The sequence below is a fragment of the Sceloporus occidentalis genome, unplaced genomic scaffold (genome assembly GCF_023333645.1).
Source record: "Sceloporus occidentalis isolate IW3139 unplaced genomic scaffold, rSceOcc1.0.p SCAF_5, whole genome shotgun sequence".
Lineage (NCBI taxonomy): Eukaryota > Metazoa > Chordata > Lepidosauria > Squamata > Phrynosomatidae > Sceloporus > Sceloporus occidentalis.
This window is the reverse complement of record NW_028316985.1, coordinates 176585509-176604440: the sequence shown is the minus strand read 5'-3', so window position 1 is coordinate 176604440 and position 18932 is coordinate 176585509. Positions and strand designations below refer to the sequence as shown.

Genomic DNA, 18932 nt, shown 5'->3' with positions numbered 1-18932 from the left:
ACATCTAAGGTGTGGCTTCTGAAAATGGAACTTCAGTGGGCTCTTGGTATCCACCGGAGTTTGGTTCCAGGACCTCCCATGGGTACCAAAATCCAAGGCTGCTCAAATCCCATTATGTACATTGGCATAGTGAAATGGTGTCTGTTATATAAAATAGCAAAATCAAGGTCTGCATTTTGGAATATATATATATATGTATATATATTCAAGCCTCGGATAGTTGAATCTTTGGATATGGAGGACTGGCTGTATGCACTTCATTGCTCACCCATCTTCTCCCCTAACCTTTAGGGTAATATATCCATGCCCTAATATTTCCTGGCTCATACAGTCATTGATTTATGATAGAGATGGCTTGGTTGTGTTGTGTTGGATGCTGCACAGGTAAAGTTCCCAATATGCAAATGCTATCGGGTGAGGGTATGAAGGTCATGTGAAGCTGTGGCAGGGAATGAAGCCCTGGAGAGTACCAACACATGTGTCTGACTTTTGGACCCTAGACAATATGCTTTCCTTTCCCACTATATAACTTCCTATAGTGAAAGCCATTGATAAATAAACGATTGATTATGTTTCTACAAAAAAGAGAACTTTTATTTCACTTAACTCTGCTTCTGAGTATGTGAAACCACAATAGTGCCATCTCATCCTCTCTTGTTTCTTTGAGCTATAAAATCCCTAGTTTGGCCCATTGGCCCTCCCTCATATGTACTGTCTCCTAAGTCTTACATTCTTTCTGCTGAATCTTCTGAATCTTTCCAATGAAACAGCATCCTTCCGTAAGCCTGGTCCTGTTGTTATTGACAGAAGGCAGAAAAACCATTAGCCACAGTGGGCACAGCTGAAGAGCCCTACAATACAGCAGCATCTGGATGACCCCAGGTTCCTCACTACTGTACCTACATTGCTGTAAATCAGTCTCCCAATCCTTAGCCCTCCAGATGTATTGGACTTCACCTCCCAGAATTCCCAACTGATGCCAAGCTGGATAGGGCTTCTGTGAGTTGAAGTCCAAACCACCTGGAAACCAAAGTTTGGGAATCCCTGTTGTAAACCTTGGGAAGCTACTTGTATTTTAACAAGATGTACTCAGAGCTTACGGACAGATACTGAAATTCAATGTGGCAGATTGCCTTATTGATAGAAGTAACATGCTCCTTTGTGTTCTGGAAACATGCATTGTCCAATCAACATGTTTGTTCTGTTACTGCATTCCACTCAAAATAACAAAATCTGCCTTGAAAAAATGATAGGCTAAATCCAGCTTTAAGTACTATTGTTCCTCAATATCCTCTCTGGCAAGTCCATGAAGGATGCCAACAAAATGGTTATATGGCAGTCAGCAATCAAGTGCCTGATGTGTGTTTCTCAGCCCCATCACCATCCTTTATTTCTGCTATCACCACCCTTTTCTTTCACCACTCATTTGTATTAAGGCAGTAGTTTTAATTACGATAGGTGGGAAATCGAACCGGATGACTGACATCACAAACTTGTGGAACCACAAAGTGAAAAAAGCTGTTGAGCCATCATTGTTTGTAATTAGCTTTTGACTGAATTCCAAATCTGCTATAGAAAGCAGTTTTATCTGGGTGTACTTCTGTGGGTGGGGAGAGAAAACATGGAAGATTGAAGCAAAGGCCTTGTGAATGAGATGAAGGGGGAGAGAAAGAAGCAGGCACAATTTTCTGCCATCGTGAAGTTATGTGCAGTTGCCACCTTGCCAAAATCCCACTGGTTGGAATAGCAGATATCATCTCATTGTTTGTATTCACATATCGTATTGGTATTCCAATTTTATAAGTAAATTGAAATGCGGTACTGCCCTGCTTCATTCTCCCTGTAAACAAGGAGCTTCATGCTCAAGTTAAAATCTGATACACAGCTTGTCCACTGCAAACCAACTAACCATGAACTATGCTAAACTTGCTCTCCATTTATCTAAGAGCTCACCCAGATGGACCAGAAAAAGCAAAAAATCCCTGGTTTTGTTCTTGTCCTTTTAGACACCCCCCCCCCTCCCATCCATGATGTTTTATTCAATTTCCATTGAACCTCCAACACTTACAAGGACATTTTATTTCCATTCCCCAGGTCATCTTAAATTGACCCAGTATTTCCCAAAATGAAAAGTATATATCCATGCTTGGCTGGCTATGTTCTCCCAGAATTAGCAAAGATGGCTGTCACCAAGAAACAAAGGCTGCATCCACACTGCACCACTCTGCTCTGATGCCACAGCAGTTCCCAGAATTTCATAGAATTGACCCAGTGCAGATGCAGCCATAGGAACTCTTCCCAGGGCAGCAATTTCCGCAAAGATCAAGCAAGGGAAAGAGGAATGCTATCAATAAAAGAAAATAATCCTATTTTTAGGGGAATATTGCTAAAGCACTTTAACACTTTTGACTGTATCTCCTGAACAATAATTTAAAAGGGCCAGCAGAAACTGGCAAAAATCTATTTCCAAAATGCTGCCTGATTTAGATGTGACACATTATCAGTGGGAGTGGAAGGAGGAAGAACACAAAGGAGGAATGAGTGAGGGAAACCCGGGATGTTTCCAGAAAGAGTTTAGATACAAAACCATAAATATGCATGTAAAATTAAGAAAAAGAATTAGAAAGTCTCAGTACTTCCAGGAACTTTTCTCCTTTGTTACCTAGCAGTATACCAAGAACATTTCTAATTTGTAGATGTTATTCTCTTTACTGCAAAGCTATATTGCTAAAGATCTGTGCTGCAGAAGATATTAATAGTACTTTGGGGTGCTATGAGTATACTAATTTACTAATGTAGTAATTAGTAATAATTTGGCAAAGCATTTATGTTCATTCAGCAGTCTCCCATTGCAGAATAGGTTTAAGTAATGTGAGCAATGTGTGATGGGATGCTGACCTAACAGCAGATCAGTTTGCAAGTATATGCCTGAATCTGGTTATGAAACAGCAAGATTGCATACCTACCCCCACACATGAGTAAGCATGTCAACTTGTTCCTAGTCCTTTGCTGGGTTTCTCTTTCCTTAATTACTCACAAAATGGTGTCAACATCTGTGGACTCCACATGTGTGAAGAGTATTAAAGGAGTGCAAAGAGTACTAAAGCACCCCTGGTGGCGCTGTGGTTAAATGCATGTATTGCAGCCACTCACTCATGGACCACAAACCACAAGGTTGTGAGTTCAGTACCAGCCATGGGCTCCAGGTTGACTCAGCCTGGCATCCTTTTGTAAAATGAGTACCCTCATTTGGGGGCAATTAGCTTACACTTTGTAAACCGCTTGGTACGTTTGTAAACTCCTTAGTACATCAGCAAGTGGTATAGAAATGTACTTGCTATTGCTATTAGTATCACTGAGAAGGACAAATAATAGGGAACTGGTTAAACAACAAGAAAAATTAAGTGCCTTAAGGGTAAAAGCACCTCTTTCTCTCAATATATTGTTGTAAGACTGTGAGTATGGTCTAGTAGGTGTCCTAGGATTCCTCCACTGATTCTTTACAGTATTCCTGAATATGTCTCCTATTGGTTTAGGTTGCCTTGTTATACAGTAGCTATTAGATAATTTCCTTTGTTAAGTATAATAGCTAATTGATATCAATAAATGGACTGCAAGAAAAGCAGATGCTGGGGGACTTGTCCTAGAAGGGGATGCTTTCTTCCACCTGCTTCCTTTTGGCTGTAAATGATACCATGAGATTGTGTTTGTGAAGGAACTGCAAGTTGAATGAAAGTTATATTGAGATGAGAAAGGGAGTAGTGAATGCTGGGGCAGCCAGTGGATTGTTTACCTTCACTCATGGTCATCTTGTATATTTGTAAATAAATGTTTTACATAATGATGCAAATATCAAGTGATCTTATTCCAAAGGGAAACAAATCAGATATGATAAATGCTATTTTAGTGAAACATCACACTTCTCAGAGACCTGGAGTGAGTATGACATAAGGTGCTTTACTCAAACATGTGAAGACAGAGAAGCAGAGGAGGAAGTGTTTCATTCACTCTTTCCAGCCAAAAGTTGCATTAGCTGTTATTTGCATAAAGAGATAAATTTCCCTAAAGATATTATTTCTATTGATTATTCATTGTTTGGAGTCAAATAAGTTCACCGCTTTAATTGAAAATACTTTTTAAAAAAGCATAAATATGCTTACAAAAATGTGAGCAGTGAGATTTTAAAACTTGACCTTCACTGTTAAATACTAGAAATTAGGATGAAAATTTTGGTCGTTGACTAAAAGTATCTGGCTAGCCATTAAATTTCTCTAGAAATGTATATGATTTGTGTGGCAGAAATGCAAATAGATATTGAGAGGATCAGCATTATGTAAGAAATGATCACATCTCCAATAGATGCAAGAACCTCATGTGTACCAGCTTTTCCTAGCCTTTTAAACATGCCAGAGAGGGACTGACTGAGTGTGTAAGAGCATGGGCATCACTAGGGGGGGTGTGGGCCATACCAGGAGACACCATTGCTCCCCAAACATCTGCCTTTTGGCAGAAACATGCTATGGCATTCACCTGCATCCCTTTCAAATGCTAAAGGGATGGTTTGCATGGGGCAAGGTTCAGTGGGAGGAGAAACAAGAGGCTCCAAGGTTGTTGTTCTTGTTGTTTTAATTATTTTGGACTATGTTGGACTATGACTCTGAAGATCAGTGTTTGCTCAGCCATGGAAACCCACTGGGTGACTTTGGGTAAGTCACACTCTCTCAGCATCAGAGGAAGGCAAAGGCACCCTTCCCTCTGAATAAATCCTGCCAAGAAATACCTGTGATAGGGTTCTCTTTAGGGTTCCTGCCATCAGTCAGAAATGACTTGAAGGCACCCAGCAACAACAATGTTGTCTCTTAATGACGTTTAATGTTTTTAACGCTTAATGTTTTTAACGTCATCAGTTGTTTTAACTGTTTTTTAATCTTTATACTTTTATTGAAGCTTTTGTATTGTTATAATCTGCATTGTTTTGAAATATGTTGTTAACCATCTTGAGTTTCATTATTGAGAGAAAAGTGGGATATACATGAATACAATAATAGGAATGCTAATAATTAATCATTTAGAATGGTTTCTAAATAACAACTTACCACAGGCACAGCTTACCAGTAATAACAATATAAAATGGCTTCTAAAAGAAATGGAATGTTGTAAATAGCAACAAATTTAAAAGTAATAATTCAAGCTAGCCACTCAGGTGCAAAGGACAGGTCCATACTTTAGTGGCAGGCAGAGCTCAGAACAGTATTTTCAGAAGGTTTTGCCATTACTCTTTACTTTTTGGTTCCTTCTTGTTATTTTTTGTTGTTGTTACACACTTAAAAAATTAAAAATGGCCAAAAGTCCCCCAATAAAAATGTTTTATAAGTAACAGTATTATCAGTTGTTGCATTACTTTTTAAAAGAAATGGCATTGGTAATACAGGGCCTGAACAGACCCTTAGAACTTGAGTGTGGCTTTGGCGCAGCTTCCAGCCTCTTAGGATGCATCAATCATTTAAACACCATCCCTCCAAAGTGACCCGAAGCAGCTTTATTTTGGCTTGTTTGTTGAGGCCCATAGTTACCCAAATAGTAATATGTTGAAGGTACCACACTTGCAACAAGTTATTGACAAGCTCTGATGATCGACTAAGTGCATGCTTTGTAAATGCCCAATATTTCCAACTGAAATCAAATCTAGCAACAACACGGGGAAAGCTATTTGCCTGTTCACTGGCAAGTCAAGGAACTTTTGCTAGGCTGCATGGACCAAAGGTATGATTTAGTGTAATCCCAGTTCTTCGTGTTTTCCCGTTAGCTTTTAAGCCTGTAGGTTTTTCGTCTTGTTCAGTACAATTTGACTCACCCTCTGGAATGAATAACAACCCACAATGCAACGTAAGAATCACTGTGGCCCTAATACAAGTAAATCTAATTTTGATTTAATAGAATTAGAGATGCCTTTTAAATATTTTAAATTGTCCTGGGAGAGAGAGATGGGCTATCAAATAGACAGTAAAGAATGCCAAAAGTATTTTAAAACTTGCAGCACAGATTTCCCCTTCCTATTATTTTAATAGATTTCCAGATGATCCAAACTTATTTAATACTGTTCAACAAGGCAGTTGAAGTATGTAGAATATGCAGCATTGAGCAGTGCCCACTGGCCAGCTGCAGGAGGAATGCTACTTTTTTATTTTTAATGGAAATTGTTGGGGCTGTTGTGCTTAACAAGCAGTGTGTTGTTTGGGAAACTAGAGGGGAAGAATGCAAAGCAATCTTACCTCCCACTGACTAGCTTTAACCTGAATAGGAATTTGGGAGATGAAGCAATACATACCCTCCAGGCTAGCCTTCCTCCACTGTCGTGTTCTCCATAGGCTTTAGACTACAAGTCACACCATCTCTGAACACTGGTGATGCTGGCTGGGGCTGAAAAGGGTTATTGTCCAAACAATCTGGAGCATGGTAGACTGGAAAAAGCTATTCTAGGCCAGTGTACAGCTTGTTGGAAAATAATCCCAGGCTGATGTACCAGAGAGTTAACTGTGATACATTGAAAGCCAAAAATATACAGTGAAAATCTTAGGTAGGAAGGCCTCCCTTAGCCTTCCTACTTTCCTATATTCTCTTAAGGGTGATAAATTGCCAATTTTAGACCTTATCTTATATCTGTACTCCCCACACTAACCATTCCAACTCAGTGGATTCTGCATGGTGTACACCTATTCAGTTTTAAAGGTAGATAACTATCAGGGTGAGAGAGGATCCCCTTTCTATTCGAAAATACATCTCACAGATGCCTCTGGTAGTTTCTGCCATGTGCCAATGTCAGTCACATAATGATTGCATATAGTCTTGTTTATCATGTCAAGAACAGACTTGCAAAGAAGGTTATGATTCACTGGCAATGTATGTGTGCCTGAGGTACAAGCCCTCTAGGGTAGAGGACAGAACTATGGTAGTGTTCCAGTTCATTACACGTGAGTATAAAACTTGGCAAAATGATGGGAGTTATTAATCTGGATCTGTTTAATAGCTCTTTCCCCACAAGTCTAATTAATTTTTAATGATCAAGAGAAAACGCTTTACAGGAGAACTCCCCCCCCCTTCAGAATAAGAGGATAGCTTGATAGTGTTCCCTCCCTCCTATCACAATCTTAAGTTACACAAGCTGTCCATTTGTTGAGTTGTATTATATTGGAAGAAGGTTATAAGAGAACAACAACACCAGATAAGCATACATACATGCCTAGAGACCTGCAATCCAAAATGTGACTTGTCAGTTCAAATCTGTATGTAAAATTGAGCTTGCATGAGTGTACACACATGTACAAAGAGAGAGTCAGTCTTTAACCCACCATATACTCATGTCCACTACCTTCCTCCCAGAAAATATCTAGCACATTCCCTGTCTGTACCCCTACTGAGCAACCAACATTCTGCATAGTCACAAAGTAGCAAATAGTTAAGCCTCGCCAGATGTTGATGACCTATTACTACCATCATATCTTCATCTGCAGCATTGTGTATATTTATAATTTTTTTTAATGATTTATTTTTAGCAACTATTGATGCGTTATTTTTTTAAAACTTCTTATGTAATTTTCTTAGCTGAACCTGTTTGAACATTTGCAAGCCATCTTCAGTCCCAGGACTTGGGAAAAGGCAGAATAAAAATAAATATTATCATCACCATCTCTCAGCATTGCCCATTCTAGTAAGGATTGATGGTTTTTAGAGTGTAACATTTAGAGGGCCACAGTTTCCCTAGTTCTGATTGTCTTTTTGTTCTGTGTCACATCTTTCTTAATTTTCTTTTCTCCATTGTTTGAATACTCGAATCTCTGCTTTTCAAGCTGTTTCCTACTTTTTGGTGTCCTGGGCTCTATGCAAATCTACTGCTATTTTCTTCACATTTCTAGGTGCAATACCAAGCGTGCTCCTAGCCAAACTGCTCTTTCATTCCCCAAACATAACCAGCAATGTTTAGTGACATTCTGTTCCTCCTGTTTCTATACTGACTAGTTAAAATGTTTGCAAACAACATGTGAAAGCACAGTAGGCCAGATAATAGTCAAGGAGGCTCACAGATAAGAAGCAAAAGCACTATCCTCGATTTCCAATAAACATCCTAGAAACTGTAGGTTTGTATCAAAGTCAAGACATTTCACTTAGACCATTCACAAAATTACATTATCCTCAAGCTTTCACAGTAGGAAAGTATAATAGTTAAGTGAACTTACAATGATAATTTGGACATGTCTTTCCCTGCCTGCCAGCATTCAGAGGGCTAGTCCTGACATGATAGCATTTTCCCCACAATAATGCTTTGAAATTATTTCTGTAGAAACAGCCAGATAAAAAGCATTGGTATCAGAAGTAATCATTCATGTAGATTTTTGAGGATGAGAGCTACAAGCAAGATACTAGATTGGTGGCTGCTGTTCAAGCTTCCCTGGATACTTGTTTTCATGTTTTCCGCTTCTTTTCTGTCTTTGAAATCTTTCCAAAAGGACACTTATTGAGGCAAAATATTATTCAAAAAGAGACTTAAATGAAATCATTTTTAAAAATTGTGTAGCTGTTAGCTAACTGGTCCTAATTCAACATCTTTCCAGTCCAGCCCTGGAACTGTATGTAGGACTAATCCAACATCTTTCCAGTCCAGCACTAGAACTGTATGTTCTCCTCTGGAAGTACTCAATGATAAATACTGTGAGTCCTTGCTCTCTTTCATCTCTTCATTTATATTTATATTTATATATTTATATTTATATTTATATTTATATATTTATATATTTATTTATTTATTTAATGTTCTGCTTTTCTACAAGAATAAAGAGGTGGCTCACAAAGACTGTCACATCCAAACTTCAGACCGCAAATTGTGCCCTGGTCCATGTTTAGTTCTGGGTTTCATCTTCCTGTAAACTGCTGCTTTCAGGAGCAGAGTCTTGGGCACTGGACACTCTTTTTAAAAATTTATTTCTAAAGATTACTATAGAGGGAGGCACTGTTAGAAATCCACTAATGGTGGCCTCATGGTATATATGTGAACATCACCATAAAAAATCCATCTGTACATAATATAATATCTCATCTACTAGATGATCAGGAATGCAATCCTATGCATAGCTACCTGAGAGTGAGCACCATTGACCTCTATGGTGCTTACTTCTAACTGCACAGATTGTGAAGCACATTCAGCTGTAAGATTTTTCCTCCAGGCAAAATGTAAACTTTATCTTTTAATTGGAAATGCAAACAGACTTTCAAACCAGTGTTATAATTTAAACATCAGTGAAACAGGAACTGCATCAGTTTATTTACTGTCAAGAGCAAGGATGGCCTTGTTGCACAAGGAGACCATCAGGTATGTCAGGCTGCACCCGCACTGCACAAATAATCCAGTTTGGCAACACTCTTAATTGCCACAGCTTGATACGATGGAATTCCAGGAATTATAGCTTGTTGGGGCACTAGAGCTCTCTGACAGAGAAGGCTAAATTCGCACACAACTACATATCCCGGAATTCCATAGCATTGAGCCATGGAAATGAAAATAGTATCAAAATGAATTATTTCTGTAGTGTGTGTACAGCCACTGTGTTCCAGCAGCTCACGGGGTGCTTCAGCTTTGGATTTTTACACTGGCATGGGGCTGGATTAGATAACTGCTGTGGTCTCCAAGTCTACTATTCTATTCTATGATTCTATAAATAACATTACTGCTCTTTTTCTCAAAAATGACTCAGATCTACTTTCCCATGTTCCCCCTCCACTATACTCCTTGGAATAGGTGGACAAGTGCTTTTAGCCATGTCCATGTAGTGATTATAATGTTGGACCTGGCTTACCTGTCTGTGTGCTACAATGCAAATACATGTTTTGTATTATTTTTGCTTTGTTTTCACAGTTTCTACAACTGGGATAGAAACATCTGCTGTCTCAATGGAAGTCCAAACTATCAAGTGATTGCAGAAAATTTATGCGGCTTACTTTTAAAAAACAAATCTGACAGGAAGATCATTAATGTGGACCCCAAGGTACATATTTTTACCTGCAATAGTTGTGATTTCTCTTCTGTCTGCAGTCCATAATATTAACTTCTCTTGAGTCTGCACTTTATAGGCCAATAAAGGGTTGTTGTTATTTAATGAAGGAGTGATATCTGAAATAAAGGACATTCCTTATTTTACCTGAATATATTAAGTTATCAACACACTACACTTTGTAAATGTAGTCAAAGTAGATGCAGTGACACTAGGTATCACTTGAACACATGCTTTAAATAGTGCTGGGCTGGACCAGTGCTTCTGGTTTATCTAGCCTACTGCTAGCTTTTCAGTCTTTCCATAGGCTCTAATAGCATCCACTGTAGCTCTACCACCACAGATTCTTTTAAATGGAGACGACAGTGCTTTCACCACCTCCTTCTGAAAAATTTGTTTACTTTCAAATAGTTTCCATTTTAGGGTGACCCCAAGGCAGCTCTGTCACAGGGGTTTCTTGGAATGATTTGTTCAGAGGAAATTTGCGATTGCCTTCATCTGAGGCTTAGAAAGAGTGACTTGTGTAAGTTCACCCAGTGGTTTCCATAGCTGAGTGGGGATTCCAGTCATGATCTCTGAAGATGCCAGCCACAGATGCTGGCGAAACGTCAGGAAGAAACTCTTCTAGAACATGGCCACACAGCCTGAAAAACCCACAAAAAGCCATGGTCTCCAAGTTCAACACTCAAAACTGCTACTCTCTGCTGGTTCTCTGAAAACTATTGTAGGTTTCATGAAATTGAAAATCATATTTTCATTCTATTTAACTACAAGCCCCTAGTCGTTCCTCCAGAATGATAGCAGTGGTCTCAGTTTCATTGTGCATGTGTATCTAGAGAACCTTCCCATTTTCCCTAAGGCATTTTCTTATGGAATAGTTTAGCAATCTTGTGGAGAAACTGGGTTCACTTGTAGTTATAGAGGCAAGAAGCAACCTATTCAAGTAAGTGTCCATGCTGATTACAGAAGGAGGTAACCTCACTCCCACCAGAATTTTTGGAATACAGCACCCATCATTCCACAAACAAAGCTTGCCCAGTGATCAGGGATTATGAGAGTTATAAAAAATATCCAAAGGCCACTGTGTTGCTCCCTCCTGCTCATTTCATATGTAGGATCAAAGTAGTAAGCGGTGATTACCTCTCTTTTCCATGTTACATTAATATGTAGTTATGGCACTGAGTCAGTAAAACAGTGCATTCACTATGGGTGGATGGGAAATTAATTCACTATGGATGGGTAGGAAATCTGAATTTGTATACAAACTTATCAGATGTAAAACTGTCAGACCTCTAAATGAACTGGTTCATATTTGTGTGCCAAAATCCATACTTCTGAGAATTGTGTGATCTGCAACTCCAAACAAAAAAAGAATATAATGCACATGTTAAGGAAAAGTGCACCAAAAATATATTATATCAAAGGGGTAAATACTTGCAAAAAGTGTGCACAACAGAAGTGCATACCGAGGGAATTATATGGAGAAATGCTCCCAATAATCATACAAGTTTTCTTGTGTACCTTGTTGTTGTTGTAGTTGTTATTGTTGAGACATTTGACTAGGGGGAGGGGACTGCCACATTCACAAATAGATACAAATGCAAATCACAACAAATGTGCACATAAGGAAAGGTGAGAGTCAGCAAAATCTTAATTTGTAAATACATGCATGTTGTAAAGAAAAAGGAAAATGACTACAGACTGTGAGTGGTGTTTAGTTTGGCCATTAATCATGCTGCAGTTAGAGTTTAACGTAATAGATCTGTTTTGCAATCATGGAGTAGAAAGTTGTGTTACATAACTGATAAAGGTACCAGGGAGTCTAAAGATAAATGAGTAGTCATAATTTCCACAGTTGTTTCCTTCACGGTGTTGCAGAAGGCTTTTGCTTATATTAGAAACCTACTAGTAGTGAATAAAATAACCCTTACATTCAGCATAAAATACCCTCTATTTTTATGTTTCTATATCTTGAAGGACAAGGGCATAAAATGTCCTTCCACGGGCATCTTGAACTCTTTTTTGTCTTAAATTCAATAGAAAAGAACAAATCCTTAATAAGCAGAAACAGTCTGTGTCTAGTACAAAATACTAATCAATATGTCTTATTTCACTGTGAAGAACTTGCATTGCTTCTTTATTAAGATTCTATCAACAGATCTAAATTGTTGATACTATGGCCTAAATGTGATAATCTCAAAACACTTAGAATAATTGGGAACTGAGTAAACCAGATTTTTAGTAAACTGCAGTGTTTCAATAGGTTTACTCTAGTAGGGAGTTAATTTTTATTTCCTATTGTAGTTAATCTTTCAAAATTAATAATAAGTCTTAGTACTGCATTCTTTTTTGAGAGAAAAAAACGATTGAAGATTTTTAAACAGATGGCTTTATCCCCTCATTATTAACTCTGTAATCATGTGGTGTAATGGCATTTTCATTACAAAATCTCTTTAAAGCTATTACTCTGAATATATATATAGCTTTAACATTTAAAGTATAAATCTATATTTCATCATTCCTAAGATGCTGATCTAAACAGTGCATTGTTTCAAATGATGCCAAAGTATGGTTTTTACATTGTTTATTCCTTGTATCCAGAGAACTTCCATTATTCTCACAGTAGAAACTACCTTTGCCACAGCTTCTTGTTTCTTTCTTGGTATAAATTTTCCCCTGCCGTTGAGCCAAAAAATAAATCTAGGAAAACAACACAGTCCCTTCCTGGAGGTTTATAATCTAAACGTCATGGCACAAAAAGAAAGAAGAAAAAAAGAATAGGAAGGAAAAAACAGAGAGATGAGACAAAATCAGGTGGTTATTCTTCAAGTTGAACAAGAATTCTTATAGCCATAAGCTGGGATAGAAACAGTTCTAATACCCTCCAAAATTTTAAACATGAAAACTGGGCCAAGCAACATCTGAGAGTCGTCAAGATGGGGAAAAAATTATTAATAAGGAAGAACATGTGGGGCTTTCACCCTTTATATGAAGGTTCCACCATTTATCCCACTATTGTGATCACCAAATGTGGATTTTTTCCAACCCTTAGTCCACCACCTGTGGGGTTTACATATGGGCAATGCCACCAACTGTGAGGTTTCCTCCCAGGCAATCCAATCATTGTGGTCAAATGTGGGGTTTCTATCTTTTAAGCCACCAAATGTATATACTTCCACAGTGCTCACTGCAGTTATCAAGCATGAGAGCTTTCCCTGATCCCCACCTGTGTGACACCTACTTGTCCTTCTAAATACCCTCAAGGTACAGATAAGGATTTATGCAACTTTTATCCTCAATGGATACTTCCCCTCTATATTCATTTGCAGCTAAATCCAAACTCTCAGATAGATAGCATTTCTAGAGGCCGGAAGTGTGTGTGTGTGTGTGTGTGTGTGTGTATGTGTAAAACATACCTTTACAGAAATTAAACAATAACACAGCAAATTATTTATTTATTATATTTAAAACACCACACACACACTCCTCCTAAGCTAATTCAGACCCTTATCAATCATTAAATTCAAACTCCCTTCTCTCAATCCAACCCCAGTCTATCTCAAACCCTTTTTCTATTTCCACTCTACTCACACCCCTAGGCTAACTTCCTACTTAAACTGAAGTCCAAATTGTCATTCACCAGCCTCACACATATGTCCTCAAACACTTCACCAGTCAGCGTTCACTTCAACCCCCTCATTCTCTCCCCCTTCCCAACACTGACTTACTTTATAATCTAATATTGTTTTTTTTGTTGTTGTTGTTTTGCTCTTGTTGTCCATTCAAGTAATATCTGATTTTATGGTGACCCTAAGGTGGGATTTCATGAGCAGAATTCATTCAGAGAGGATTTGCTTTTGCCTTCCTCTGAGTCTGAGAAGGAGTGTGACTTGCCCAGGGTCACCCAGTTGGTTTCCATGGCCAAGCAGGGATTCAAAGTTTGACCTCCCAGTGTCTTAGTCCAGCACACTATATTATACTACAAACAATAGATTAAATAACATTTACAAATACAATTCCATGATATCACAGGACACACAAGCTAGGAGATGCTGCAGCAGTTTGTTTTTGCTCCCTGCTTCAGGGTTAACTGAGTACAAACTGCTTTTGCACTTTGAACTCACTTTGCAGCAATTGAATTAAACTAAGGATAAAGAGGGAAGAAGAACTGGAACATTTTAAAATCACCTGAACAAGTGGAACAAGAGGGGATTAATTGAGACTATCCTTCCCAAATTCAGCCAGTTGGAGGTTATACCGTTCAGTGACAGAAGCTCAGTATACTTGAACTTTTAGCATAGCTGATATAATACCCTGCTTTTCTTCTCCTTTTTCTGAAGCCTGATGGAATGGTTGCTGCCTAGGGACATTTGAGGGAAGATCTATATACAGCTGGAGTTTTGAATGGCCCTACTTTCCATATTTTTCTGCTGCACCCTGCTAGAATAGCTGCCACTTAGTGAAAAGTTTAGGTTTCTTTAATCATATTGGGGATATAATTATATACCCATCTATCAGGAAGTGAGCCCAAGGGAACTAAGTTCTGAGTTGGCCTGTATGAGATTGAACTATCAGTGTTCATCTGAAAATGATAAATTTCCTCCTTTCCATCTCAGACACTTTTTGTCATAGTAATCATACAATTCCATCATTTCTAACAATAAACCTAACTGTAGTTTAAGTGCATAACCACTTTCATGGATTTTGATTGTTTATTTTATTATTCCATGTGAACTGAGGCTATCCAACATTTATTTCATGAGACAGATTATTTTGACATAAGAACTTATTTTGTAGGGTTTTTTAAACCAGATATTCCATTCCTGAAAAGAACATAATGAAGGTACTCCACACCACCCAATTAATTTTGGTTTTGCACTTAAATGTCCCCAATAACTAATAAACTAAGTAGCTCAATTAAACTTATTTGATAGATCTTTTTCCTCCAAATATATCATCATCACTTCATTTTTAGCTTATTATTGTTTGCCAGTGTCACTGCAGGTATTAACTGAATTCCTCTGTGATATTTACTGCATGATGTAGTTTAACCTGAATTTTTGTTCACGTACGTATCAATAACTCCTGCTATGTCCTTGTCAAGTAAGCGTGAGAAATGGATTTTCTATCTTTACCATTTGCATGTTGATTGTCTTCATGAACTCCCTCTAGTGGAAGTTTGTCCTCTTCCTGCTGTGGAAAAAATCTTTTCTAAAGAGAGGGAGTACATGAAGGCAGTCACTTTATAAGCAGCAAACAAGAGAAGTCATTTGTTACACTGTTTGCAAGCCTCCATTCACATCAGCAGACTTCCTGAACCACAGTACTTTTGTTTTATCTAGATCAGTTTATCAGTTTATCTGTCCTCTTTAACCCCAAAACCACCTTCAGATACCTGTTCTGGATTTCCACAACTCCCCTACAAGCAGTATTTGGGAAAGAGAGGTATATTTGTATCTCATCAACATACTGTTTCCAAAACCTCCAGATGACTTCAACTTCGCCGTAAGCTCCAGATGACTTCTCCCTATGGTTTCATGTAGATGATAAGAGAATGGGGAAAAAGATGGAAACATGAGGCACCCCAGCTCAGACAAGTGGTATAAAAGATTGGTGAAGCTGAGAGCAGTTTGGGGGCTTGAGCATGGGTGGGTGATGTGTGGGTTGGGAACTACAGCCTGCCTCCCGCTGACACTCCATTTAAGTAAATGGCTTGCAAAGGACTTTTATGCACTTTTTGTGGGGCACAGTTGGCCATTTCACTGCAGTTTTGGAAGCCTCTGTCATTGGCAAAGGGAAAAGTAAATACACCAAAGTGGCAATCATGCCTCCCTAGAGGGCATCATTGGTCCTTTAGAGCCAAATGCAAAAGAATGCAGGGGTAGGTAGGTTTGGCCCTTTCAGGTTCTGGGGCAGATGCAGCCTCAGGACATTTGGTGGTTGCCCAACTCTGTTCTACAGCCATTTTTTTAACAGAATGGAAAAACAGTAATATACAAAGCAAACATAGATTCAAGATTTCAAGACAGTATGTTGCACTGGGGCCTGGATGATTCAAGTCCCAGGCCCCACTTATCCATGTAACTTACTTATTGACCCTGGGCCATTCTTTCTCTCACAAGCAGATCTACCAGTGTTGTGGTGAGGGTAAAGTGGGGAGGAGGAAATCATGAACACACCTGGAACTAATTGGGAATAAAACAGGATATAATTATAACTAACAAATTAAGTAAGATGTAAATAAATACCAGTGTAATGTGCAAAGTGATTTTGTATCACCTTCAAGAGTAACTGAGGGTTGGCGTACACTGGCCAAAATACACCTAGAGTATTTGGCTCCAAAACTTCCTTGAATTCCACCCCAATTACCTGTGCATTCAAGAGTGATGTCAAGTGGCTGTTTACACAACATCCTGCTCAGTGGCCCACCGCCAGTGTGAGTTACTCCCTTTGAGGCCAGACACAAGGTCCTCAGTATCTATCACATGGCTGGACACCTCGTTGTGAGCTCAGCAGGAGCAACCCAGTCATGGTGGCACCAAGCAGTACAGCAGGACCCAGTGCAAACAGCCACCTGACATCACTCTAGAGTGCTCTGGATTTTGTTGGAAGATCAAGAACAATTTGTGAGTTTTAAAATCCAATTTCACACAAGGATGGCCCAGATTCGCTCTGGAACTGCTCTTCCCATGTGAAGACAATCTGTAGTCAAATCAGGCCTTCGATCCTGCATCATGAAGACAAGGCAACACAAAGGGCAGGAAAAAAGAGATCCATTTGGCCCATGTAGACGTACCCTGAGAGAAAGAAAGAAGTTGGTAGCATAAGTTTTCATAGACATACATCTGTTTCCTCAGATGCAACAGATTTCCTTAGCTGCAATAGACATAAGTCTATGAAAACCTATGCTACCAACTTTTTTCTTTCTCTCAGTTAATCCTTTTGCATATTTATATTCCAGACTAACATGGCTAGGTCTCCGTATTCTATCAGTATATTTTACTTATATGGTCTGTAATCTGAGCAACAACTGATCAACAAATCTTCATCATGAATTCATAATTAAAACACTGAGAAGTACTGAGAAGCAGAGAGCTGTACATATGAGTCTAAAATATTTTTTTTAAATTATTAAATGAAATCTATCTTCTAGTAATTTTATTTTGGATTTCCTGCATGGCAGGGGGTTGGACTGGATGGCCCTAGTGGTCTCTTCCAACTCTACGATTCTATGATTCTATGATTCTATTTTGTTTGTTCATTTGTATACTGTTTCGTCTTCAGTAATGAATCTCAGGCAGCTTACATGGGGTTCCTCAGAGGCACTGACCATGTGCAAGGTTTCTGTACCATTACTGTCAAATTTACCTACCAAATTGTTTAAAAATAAAAGCAAATTACTCATACTCAAATTTTGTATTTGATACAGGTTTAAATTTATATCCTATCTATCTACCTTTGTAAAATCTATATTTCTGTCTACCAACAAAGTAGACTGTATACAATGAAAGCCATGATAACACCATCACTTTCTATAAAAATTAAGGAAAGTCAAGACAGTATTGAAAATCAAGCCAAATACAGAAAGTCAAGACAGTGATGTACAGTATTGATCTGAGCACGGCTACTTTCCCATGAGGCTCCCTGTCGATTCACCTGACTAGGGTTTTCATTAACATTGATATAATGAAAGTTTTTTGGCATTGTCAGTATGACAAATTTTATGCTTAAAAAATAAAAACAGTTATAAAAGAGATCCAAGTTTAAATGGGAAGTGTAAATGTAAATGGGACATGCATATTTCAACAGCCTGGTCTCTTTGAAGCAAAAGTAAAAGGGTTAGGGGAGGGCAGTCCTTTCCCAACCACTGGTTGTACAATCCAACTATAATAATCAAGGATGGGCAAAGCATGATGTATACAACATGGCAGGGGGTTGGACTGGATGGTCCCAGTGGTCTTTTTCAACTGTGTGTTTCTTTGAATCACACAACAACAACGCTATGTGGACACCTCAACATATCAGTTAACCGTTCTATGAGAAGGGCTGTAGTTCAGTGGCAGAGCATGTACTTTGCATACAGACTGCCCAGGTGTAATCTGTGGCACCCTGTGCTAGGTCTAGAAAAGACTCCTGATGAAAAACTGGAGGTCTGTTGCCACTTAGTAAAGACAGAACTGAGCTTGATTGGCCTCCTTCTGTTTTCCCTTTTGTTCAGCTAGATCTCACCATCCTCCAGTCTTCCCAGGTCACTTGTGGTCTCCCCATTTCTTAGATCCCTGCTTTCTCATTTTCCTAGCTGCTTGGAATTCATCCTTCCCTTTCTGCAGCCTTTTCGACTTCCAAATCTCTTTGCAACATCAGGGAGTAGCTTAACCAATCAGTGCCAGAGACTACTTTACCACCAACACAATTATTTCATATGTTAAGAGTATAGATAATTATATATAATTACAACTGTTTCTGGGTCCTTGAAGGTATTTTGAACAAAAATGGGCATGTCAGAGCAAAGCAGTGAAGCAGGGATGGGTAAACTCTGGCTACTGTCACACTGCAGAACTAATGCAGTTTTCCACCACTTTAACTGTCATGACTCCATTCTATAGAATCCTAGGGTTTATAGTCTGCTGTGGCACCAGAGCTCTGACAGAGAAGGCTAAATGTCTCACAAAATTACAAATCTCAGAATTCTACAGCATTGAGCCATGACAGTTAAAGCAGTGTCAAACTGCATTCATTTTGCAGTGTAGATGCAGCCACCATGGGAGGTCCCAATCCACCCTTCCCGATGCTCGGCAGAAAAGCTCCTACCTCTGATTCCCTGCTCTCTGTGCTGCATTTAACCTTTTCAGAATCTTAATTGCAGTATAGGAGCATATTTGTGGAGAG

At 38.8% G+C, this 18932-nt stretch overlaps 1 protein-coding gene across 4 annotated transcripts in view; it reads left to right on the top strand.

The window, feature by feature from the left end:
* The window catches only part of LOC149313200 (cilia- and flagella-associated protein 299-like), a 308159-nt gene that overhangs the window by 275986 nt on the left and 13241 nt on the right, over positions 1–18932 (top strand). For all 4 annotated transcript variants that reach the window (XM_089526259.1, XM_089526257.1, XM_089526258.1 and 1 more), the window contains exon 5: positions 9908–10037. In XM_089526259.1, coding sequence (XP_089382385.1) covers positions 9908–10037 — 130 coding nt within the window. The remainder of the gene's footprint in view (positions 1–9907; positions 10038–18932) is intronic.